This window comes from Orycteropus afer, unplaced genomic scaffold (assembly GCF_000298275.1).
Source record: "Orycteropus afer afer isolate SDZICR_OR568_19922 unplaced genomic scaffold, OryAfe1.0 scaffold00083, whole genome shotgun sequence".
Taxonomy (NCBI): Eukaryota; Metazoa; Chordata; class Mammalia; order Tubulidentata; family Orycteropodidae; genus Orycteropus; species Orycteropus afer.
The window spans coordinates 10,009,332-10,019,639 of record NW_006921670.1 but is presented as its reverse complement, the minus strand read 5'-3'; the positions used below and the strand labels follow the sequence as shown (position 1 = coordinate 10,019,639).

The 10,308-nt window shown below is 57.6% G+C and overlaps 1 protein-coding gene across 1 annotated transcript in view; it reads left to right on the top strand.

Annotated features, from left to right (window-relative positions):
- Positions 1-1,884: 1,884 nt before the first annotated feature.
- SHISAL1 (shisa like 1) overlaps positions 1,885-10,308 on the top strand; it is a 17,786-nt gene continuing 9,362 nt past the window's right edge. Inside the window, exons 1-2 of the mRNA XM_007941804.1 lie at positions 1,885-1,951; positions 5,324-5,537. Of these exons, the coding sequence (XP_007939995.1) occupies positions 1,885-1,951; positions 5,324-5,537 (281 nt within the window). The remainder of the gene's footprint in view (positions 1,952-5,323; positions 5,538-10,308) is intronic.

Below are 10,308 nucleotides of genomic sequence, written 5' to 3'. Positions count from 1 at the left end.
TTGCATCCTCAGATGCCGGGCTCGGAGCCGTGGGTCTCTGACCCGGAAGTCGGATTGGGGGGTGGGCTTAGGCATCGGATCCTCAAATGTGTGTTAACGACAGTCTTGGGCATTGGGGCCTGGATGTGCATTCTCTCACCCTCAGAACAACACGGGTGGCTAGGAGCATCATCCCCTGCACAGATGGGGAAACTGAGGCCTAGAGAGATTATGCCGAGGGCGGGGTCTGCCTTCGCTGGTGGTGATACCATTGTCTTCCCGGCTCTCCTCTGTCGACCAGACCACAAGTGTTCTCCGCACGTTCACATCCCCACTTCACAGAGGGACAAACTGAGGCACAGGAAGGTCAGAGCCCATGCCCCACAGTGGGCCTGCCAGCTGCCCACCCTCTCCTTATATCCCTCGATTGTGGGGGGCGGGACAGAGGGCTAGCATGGCTGGAGATAGAACCCTCATTCATTCGATAAACCCACGGGCTCTGGGAGCTGAGCCCCAGCTGTGGGTCAGAGGGGTGGGATTCCGGAGATCTGTCTTGGCCTCCGTGGCCTCCGTGGCCTCCCCTTCCTCTCGGCAATGAGTCACCCCCAAGGACCCGCCACCCCCACCTACAGGTCGATCCTTCTGTTTCCTAAGCATTTCCAAATCCTTTAATCTCAGCTCCTCCTCCCAGCAGGGCCCTGAGGGAGCCCAGGGCTCAGTGCAATTAAGCAGCTCCCTGCTGAGCCAGGCGGGTGGGGCCCAGGCCCTTCGGGGGAGATCTGGGGGCTCTTCCTGGGCCACACTGGCACTGCCCACGTCCCCACAGGAATTCAAGGCTGTCGCTATGGTTCGGTGCCACTGAGTCTGCTCTGACTCAGCCACCCCGTGTTCCCTGGGCCCTGCTCGTGGCAGGCTCTGTTTGAGCTGGTCGCAGCCACTGCGTCCATACAATGATGCTAATAAGGCTGACTTTCCATGGCGTTTACATCCTGGCGCCCTGTTCCGGCTCACTGAGCTCCCCGAGGAGCCGTGGGTGCCCTGGGAGCTCAGGCTGCGGTCAGGACACAGGCCAGAGCAAGCCGAGTTCAGTGTAGCCTGCCTGGCGGGAAATCGCAGCCTGCTTCCCAATCCAGCGCCTCCACCTCCATCTTCCCCACGTGGCTCTCCTTTCTGCCGCCCTGCGGTCCCCAGGTTGCCACAGAGCCCTTCCCGTGCGCAGTGCACCAGGCTCCTCACTGCCCTGCCTCAGGGCCTTTGCATGTGCTGTGCCCTTGTTCTGTGACAGATGGCTCCTCCTGCCTCCACAGGGAGGCCCTCCTAACCCCTGTCCAAAGCCGCTGCCACGTGCCGCCCTCTGTGCCCCCATCTTTTCAAGCATCCGTAGCTCTGCGTGTGTTCGTGTCTTGACGCAACTTTCACAAGGGCGGGTTCCTTTAGTTCACTGCTGTGTTCTGAATGCCTGGAAGAGGGTACGGCTCCACACATCCTGGGTGGCTGTGGGTAATGGCAGTCCCCATTAGCAGTGAGCAGGGACCCCAAGGACAGAGGAGCCAGGACAGGGCCCCTTGTCGAGGTCTCCACCTGCTCACCGGGTGTCCCACTGCTGGCCCTGCCCGCCAGCATCAGGCTGCCGCTGAGCCCCACCTTCCGAGCCCAAGGCCAAGGCCCAGTTAAGTCTCATTTTGCCACAAAAAGAAAAGGAGACCAAAAAAAAAAAAAGGAAGCACTTGGGTGGGGAAGGTCACTCATTCCAGAAGGAAAGTGCATGGTGCTGTTTCCTTCCTCCAGGCCCCTGCCCACCTGCTGTTCTGGCTGAAGGAACGCTCCGGGGGCTGCCCGCGGGCGAGCCAACACCCCGCCCCGCTCTCGCCAGCAGCAGCTCGGTGGACCCATGCCGGCCAGAGGATGACCAGTTGTGGCCAGCAGTCCCTGAACGCGTTCACTGTGCTCTTCTCGTTGCTCTTCTCCACAGGTCAGTCTCCGCTCACTGTGCGGAGGGGTGGGGGACGGGGCCAGCGCCAGGCCATCGGGGGCTCTGGGTGTTGAAACGGGGGTGCCCTGGTGGCCCGACCCCATACTCAGTGAGGAAGACCTACTGTGCGTTGTGCTACCACCAGGGCGAGCCCTCTCACCTGTTCTCTCTCCTGGTCCCAGCCAGGCCGTCAGTCACCCCCTGTCCCTAGACTGGCAGACTGAGCCCAGGAGAGGGGTGGCGACTTGCCTGAGACAACACAGCAAGTGGCGGGACTGGGATTCGAACCCAGGCCGCTGTGAGACTGGAGCCCCACCTCCCGACCTCCTACGGGCTGTCCCTGGCAAGGACAGCCCAGCACAGCCCAGCCGGCTCTGCTCAGGACTCTCAGCCCTTCAGCCCTGCTCTGAGCAGGGGTGGGGCTCCCTCGGTGCCCCTCACGCCCTCAGAGAGAAGCCCCTGGGGAGAGAGAACGTGGTCAAATGAGAACTCAGAGCCCTGGCCTTGGCTTTGGCTGTGCTGCCATTGGCGCCCCACCCAGCTCCCTCGCAGCCCTGAAGCCAGGCCCCAGTGAAGGGGCAGAGACCTGAGACCACCAGACAGGTGTCGTGGCTCCTGCCAGAGCACGGGGGCACAAGGGACAGTAAGGGAGTGAGCGAGCAGGCCTCCCTTTCCGAACCAACTCGACAGCCACTGACAACCATGGGCATAAATGAATTTAAATGAGACAGTGCTTCTGCCAAGGAGCATAGTGCCTGAGGTATCTGACTGCTAACCAGAAGGATGGCGGTTCAAACCCACCCGTCACTCCGCTGAAGCAAGACTGAGCAATTGACTTCCAGAAAGATTTACCGCCCCAGAAACCCAGTGTGGGTTGCTGTGAGTCTGTATCGACTCGACGGCAGTGGGTTTGGGTTTTGGTTAGTGCTCCCTCCTGGGATGGGCATTATAATGGCTGCATCCTCATGAAAGGGGTCCCCTGTTTCCCAGGAGGGGGCCCTGGAGAGCTCCCTGCCTCAGGAAAGCTGCGACCTTCCTCCCACAGTGGCCTTGCCCCTCTCCGTGGAAGAGGGTGCTGCATTTGGGGAAGAGGGTGCTGCATTTGGGGAAGGGGCGCAGAATGTCATGAGGGCTGCCCCCCCAAGCCAGCCCTGGCCTCTGCATGTACGAGCCATTGACTGGGCCCCCGCTCTGGCAGCCGGGGTGGGCGGGCCAGGAGTGCGTGGGATGCCAACGAGTGACCTCTTGGTAGAGCCGCTTTCAACAAGCCTGAGGCGTTTTTGCAAACCCAGTGCCTTTGTGGTTGGAGAAATGTATTCAGCCGGCGAAGCCCCTTTCCAGCGACACAAATTAGATACAGTAATCCCTTTTATGAAGATACTAATTAAGCCAGAGGCAGCGGTTCCAGGATTTTTCCATCACTGAACGGGCAGTCCCCGGGTGACGAATGCCCAGTTTACGTACAACCCATAGTTCCGAAGCCCCACAAAATGTTCCATTAAAAACTCAAGGTACATACGGTGGTTTGTAACACAGACAGGTGCTACTTTGTGACTCACATCAAAACATTGTTATCACGACTGAATTGTGTTAAAGATGCTATAGTGCAGTGAGAAGCGTTTCTTCCGCGTTTTTTGTGACAGAAAGCACCCTGGACACTGTATACTAAGACCTTCGCTGTCTGTGGTATACAGACACAGACAGTCGCCTGATGTTGGGAGAAGTACAGCCTCCTTCTTAGAAGTGAGAATGGCCAGACTTCGTCTCACGTCCTTTGGACACGTTGTCAGAAGGGACCAGTCCCTGGAGAAGGATGTCATGCTTGGTGAAGTGGAGGGTCAGCAGGACTGTGTTTTGTGCTGTTTACATGGGGTTGCTGTGAGCCGGAGCTGACCGACTCAGCAACAACAACTGGCAGTGGGGACGAAGCACAGCTAACTGTGCTCGCTTACGTACAAATTCTGCTCACAGACTTAGGACCGGAACCCGGGGCTGCCTGTGTTTGTCCAGTCTCCTGTTTACAGCCATCGGCTCGCGAGTGAACACCGCTGCAGCCCTGACTCCACAGGGAGGGGGTCTGAGGACAGGGCGGCTCAGTCAGGGTCCCCGCTCAAGGTGCAGGTGACAGAGGCAGGCTCTTGTGGACCCCCAGGTCCCGAGCACTGGGTTAACAGGGGTGAGCTGCAGAGGGCATGCTGCTCTGTCCACAGGGGGATCGGGTTCATGAACCCACACTGCTCACCTCCAGGACAGTTGGAGGTTGTTAGTGGGTCCACCCTCCAGTGACCACCTGCCATAGAGGGGGTTCTGACTCTCGGCAACCCCTGTGCTTCACGGGGTTTTCAATGGCTGATCTCTCAGAAGGAGACCACCAGGGCTTTCCTCCAGGGCGCCTCTGGGTGGGTTCAGACTTCCACCCTTTCGTTTAGCAGTTGTTGTTGTTGCTGTTGTTATGTGCCGTCGAGTCGGCCCTGACTCATAGCGACCCCTCCTTGGGTTTCCGAGGCAGTATCACTACGGAAGTAGGATTGCCCAACCTTCCTTCCGAGGAGTGGCTGGTGGGTTTGAACCGCCAGCCTTCTGGTTAGCAGTCAAGTGCTTTACCCACTATGCTACCACAGCCCCTTCGTTTAGCAGTAGAGCTTGCTAATTGTCTGCCCCTCTCCCCTGGACTCCAGACCACACAATCACAAAGGTTTTTAAAGAGAGGCCTGGGTGGTACAACAGTGCTATCCAAAGGTGGTTCGAACCCGCCCAGCGGCTCTGCGGGAGGAAGGCATAGTGATTTGCGCCTGCAAAGATTACAGCCTGGAGCAGCCCGTGGGGTAGTGCTCTGTCTTGACACCTAACGGCAACAGCAGTGACCATGAAGTGCAGCGGGTCCTGGGCTTTGGGTCCAGATGGGCCTAGGCTTGGATCTGACTCCTTCATCATTCACCGGCTGTGTGGCCTTAGGCAAGTCACTTAGGACTCTGGGCCTCAGTTTGTCCATCTGCAAAATGGGACCCCAGCCCTGCCTTCTGGGGGACCCGTTCAGATTATAGGAGATGGAGCTCATATTAGGTGCTCAATTAATGTTAGTCTCTTAACTGAGTGCCTGCGGTATGCCGAGCTGCTGGGAGGGGCGTCCTCAGGAGGCTGAGATACCGCCCTGCCTGCAGGAAGCCCCCATGTAATGGGGCTTTCATCGAGAGGAGGCATTTCCAGAGGTGCTCCTCAGCCTGGGTCCTGGAGAGGCCGCTTTCCCAGGGAGGGAAGAGGTGAGGGGGCCCTGGGGCAGGCCAGCCCTCCAGGCCTCGCCCCTCGATGCTTGTCGCTGGTGAGGGTTTGGGGGCAACGGGCCTCGCCAAGCCTGCTGACTCTGTCTTCCAGTCGTGTCCGCGCATTTCCGGGTCTGCGAGCCCTACACGGATCACAAAGGCCGTTACCATTTTGGCTTCCACTGCCCCCGGCTGTCAGACAACAAAACCTTCATCCTTTGCTGTCACCATAACAACACGGTCTTCAAATACTGCTGCAACGAGACGGAGTTCCAGGTGGTGATGCAGGCGAACCTCACGGCCGGCTCCGAGGGGTACACACACAAGTGAGTACCACAGCCCCCTGCCCGAGGGCCCCCCAAGGTCTGGTGACACGCAAAACATCCCACCACTGCAAGGAAGGACGGGCCTCCCGCTGCCCGGCTTCTTGTCTGAGCAATGAGGACACAGTGCGTGTCTCGGGGCTGCAGCAGAAGTTGAATGACAGCAGACAGTGTATTTCTCTGTGTCTTTTTGTGTAACTGTTATGGAGAGGGTCTTTCCTTCCACGATATCTTCTGACTCTCGGTTAGATGGTAAAAGCCAATGATTTAGCCCAGTGTCCTATCTCTAGAGGACTTTCTTAGGCTTCCACTGACGTCATCCACAAACAGCAATACGTTGACCTCTTCCTTTCCACGTTTTGCTTTTCATATCCAATCATATTGACTCAACTGACTGCCATGGAGTTGGATCCGACTCAGAGCGACCCCTCCTTGGGTTTCCGAGGCGGTATCACTACAGAAGTAGATTGCCCAACCTTCCTTCCGAGGAGTGGCTGGTGGGTTTGAACCGCCAGCCTTCTGGTTAGCAGTCAAGTGCCTTAGGCACTAGCTACCAGAGCTCCTGGAAGCAAAGCCCAAACCAAACCCCCTGGAAGCAAAGCCCAAACTAAAGTCACTGCCATTGACTTGACTTGACTTATAGCGACCCCTCCTTGGGTTTCCGAGGCAGTATCACTACAGAAGTAGATTGCCCAACCTTCCTTCCGAGGAGTGGCTGGTGGGTTTGAACTGCCAGCCTTCTGGTTAGCAGTCAAATGCCTTAGGCACTGCGCCACCAGAGCTCCTGTCATATTGACTAATATCTTTAAAGCATTTGTTAAGACTATTGGGCATTCTTATCTTCTTCCTGACCTCAAGGGAGATATTTGAGACTTTTTCACAGTAAGTTTGAGGCTGACTCTTGGGTTGAGTTGGAATTTTTTTTTTTTTTTTAATCTTAAGAAAAATCCACCAGAAAGGTTTGTTGATTGACTATTGAGGGCTGAGCGAAACGGTCAGGAGGTGGTGGGGTGAGATCTGAACCCTGATCTCTCTCTCTCTCTGTCTTGAATTCTTGACTGCCATGCTGTGCTCATGTGGGCGGGCAGGGGACGCTGCCCCTCCCTTGGGTCAGACAGGGGACGCAGAGCCCTGCCTCTGGTCCAGATCCCCCCTCCTTCCACCCAGGCCAGCTCCTTGCTTCCTCCTTCTGATGCAACAGAGCATCCCCTGACTGTCTTGCCATCTGCTCAGGCCTTAGAATAATTCCATGTGTGAAGCTGTGCGGCAAACCCTGCCGGTCACCTCGGGGCTGGAATTGGACCTGAGCCTTTTATAAGGCCAGGGACTGATTTCCTGCAGGAGGCGGGTGGTGCCAGGGCTGGAGTTAGGACCTGGAAGTGTTCCAAGGGCCAACTGGAAGCCAGGTAGTGTCTGGGCAGAACACCCAGACTTCTACAAGGCTCTGGCAGCTGGTGCCTGGCACCCTCACCTTGAAGCCCACGGGTTTGTGTAATCTGCACATTGATACAGGATTTCACATGGATACGCCAGCAGCTCTGTACCCTGGGCCCGGGTTTGGCTGCAGAACGAAGGCTTCCCACCCCCCGGAGAAATGGCATTGTTGCAGCCCAGAAGTTTATATTTTTAATCCTTTAGAAAGTGTTTCTGGGGCACTTGGTGTGGGCCAGGCTCTGTGCCCAACACCTTGTCCTCATCACATCACTGGACCCACCTGAAGCCATTGTAGAGCAGCCCCACTGTGCACAGGAGGCGGATGAGACAGCCGGGGTAGTGAAACCTATCAGTGCAGCCAGCAGGGGCCAGAGCCAAGAGCCAGCCTAGGTGGTCTGGAAGTCGCTCTGACAAGCCTAGGGCCCCCCAGGGAGGTGAATCAGAGCAGGGAGGCGCCCAGGGCAGGGATGCCCACCGGCACCACTGAGAATTCCTTGTTGTGGGGTCTGCCCCGTACACTGTGCCATGTTAGGCAGCGTTGCTGGCTCCACCCACCAGACATGAGCACACGCCCCCAGCTGCAACAAACAGAAATGTCCCCCGACAACACGGTCCCCTGGGGGGTGTGGGGAGGTTACCCCCAGTTAGGAACGGCCGGTCCAGAGAATCCTTCCCTTGTTATTCTCCTGGAGACCGGCCCCCACCTCCCTTTGCACGGAGGAGCACAGAGTGAACTCAGTCCGGCCCTTGCTCCCTCCAGGCCCCGCCCAGGCCTTTGCTGCTACACGTGCTACTGGGGCTCACGTGCCTGACCTTTGCGCATTGCAAACGTTTTTTAAAAAGCCGGAAGCCGCAGGGGCCAGAAGAAACAGCAGTTCTGGGCCAAGCTCACTGTGGCCGGAGTATGGTGTCCCCAAGGAGAGGGCAGGGCCCAGGCAGCAGGGCCTCTGGGGTTGGGGGACCGGCAGGGCCTTCGGCAGCTGGGGGTGCAGCTGGGGTGGGGGGGCTGGGATTTTCTCTGAGGGCAGCAGGGCCCCCGAGTGCCTTAGGCCCAATGGGCCCAGTTGGGTCCGAGCTGCATGGGTGGGGGGCATGGGAGGAGGCCCACAGGGGCCGTGGAAGTCGTGGTGGGGGTTGGGTGGGGCAAGATTCTGCCCACTGAGGGGAAGAGCTGGGTCCCCTTGATGACCACCAGTCTAGGAGCTGGGATCAGGGGCTGCCAAAGCCTCGCCCCCCCACCCCTCCTCATCTCCCACCCCTCCTCACATGCCGCCTCCCCCCACACCCCGGCCACGCCATGACCCTCCCGGCCAGAGCTCAGAGACCCTGGGGAGACACTGAGGCCAGCGCCTGCTGCAGCTGCAAAGGGACAGCTCTCGTGAGTCGAGGGCAGAGGGCGTGGGGACCGGGTGTGAGGCATCATCGAACGGGGTAGGACGGGTGAGGTTCCTCCGTGACTCCAGGTGTGTGAAGGGGCCAGGTAGACTCCACCAGGTTCTGGGTAATTGCTCTGTGACTGTCTCGCCTACAGTAATGCCGGGCAGGACACCTCTGGTATCTCCATGGTCCTCGTGGCCACCGGAAGCCAGGAGGTCAAGGCCCGGCTTGCCTCACCTGCCTGAAGGCCCACGGGTGGGAGGAGCTAGAGGCAGGGCCTGGGGGACCTAGAGCCTTTGACCACCAGGCTGGAATCCAGAAGCCAGAACCCCCGGGTGCTGGGAACGGCGGGTGTTCCCGTGTCCTCCACAGGTGAGCCACCATCAGCACCCCGTCCACTGGGCCTAGCTATCCAGGACCCCGGCGGGGGCCTTATCTGATGGCCGGGGCCAGGTAGCAGCCAGGGCGGCCTGGTGCCCAGCCCTGCGCTCTGTCTTTGGCACCTCCGTGCCCTCCACCAGTCAATTAGCCAGGAGGCGGAGCTGGTGACAGGGAGAAGGAGATCATTCCTGACGAGTTATTTATTTGTGTTTCTGGAACAGAACGGTCTGTTTTGCCTCTGGCTGCCTGGCAGGAAGGCGGGCACACAGCGCGAGAGGACGCCACCTCACTAAGCCCACCACCCCACCAGAGGCCCACTTCTAGCCACACAGGAAGCAGAGACCATTGGGGACAGGGCTGGGCAGAGAGGCCCTGGGGTTTTAGGGCATGTATACTGCACATCTTCCCATGCCAGGGCCCGGGCAGGGAGTGAGCAGCAACTATACCAACTCAGGTCTGTGAACAAGCCTGGCAGCGTCTGTATGGGGCACAGGGCGGGAGGGGTGAGCAGAGGGGGCCCGGAACTCTCTGTGGAGTCGGTGGTTCTGGAGTGGAGTTGTCCGCAATGCAGGGGTGTCCCTTCCCAGGCAGTTGGGCTGCAGAGGTGGAGGGTGGAGAGAAATCCGAGGTAGACATAACAGTGTTGTCCAAGGCCACCTCAGGAGACAGCAAAACTGGCCCACTCGGTCTCTAGGCTGTGACCCCCATGGGAGCACATTGCAAGGTCTTAGCTCCCGCAGAGCCGCAGGGCCAGTTCGAACCGCCAACCTTTTGGTTAGCAACTGAGTGCTCAAGTGTTGCACCACCAGGACTCCTTTAATAAAACAGAGGTACAGAGGAAAACAGTCAATAGGCTATAGTCAGCGTGGAAGAATAAACGTAGGTTTTAGGAATATGGGCTCTTCACAACAAGAAATAGAGGAAAGGGTAAAAATAGAATAAATACCACAGCGTCTTATTTATAACTTCTGTGATCTGCTAAACGGCATATATTAGATGTAGTTCTAGTTAGGATAGAAAAAGCCTTTAAGATATTGGGAAATCTATTTCCAGAAATTATAAAAACAGTAACAATAAACAAACAGAAAAAACTCAGAGTCAGAATCCGACCCCCACGCTCCAAATCCTAAATGGACCCTAGAAAGAACCAGCCCTTCGGTTCTGAGATGATTTCGACAGCGGTTCAAACCCTGCCACTCTCCCTCGACGGCCGTTTGGTGATTTATCAAATCCTTCATGGGTCTTCCAGAAAAAAAAAGAAGAATTTGCCCGCCTTTCAACTCCAGCCAGTCCTGGAAGTCATAAAACTTTAAATAAACACCATCATCGTGTAAGGACTGAAGAGGCTCTACAATCCATTACGTGCCCTAATCTGAATACATTCCACCGAGCCCAGGGGAGGGAAACGATTAATCATTTATGAGCTCTTACTGCACTCCGCAGCCAACGGAAAGGTCAGCCGTGTGGACCTGTGGGAGAAAGATGAGGGGACCTGCTCCTGGGAGGATTGACAGCCTCGGAAACTCTCTGGGGCAGTCCCACTCTGTCCTCTAGGGGCGCTGTGGGTCAGAATGGACTCCAC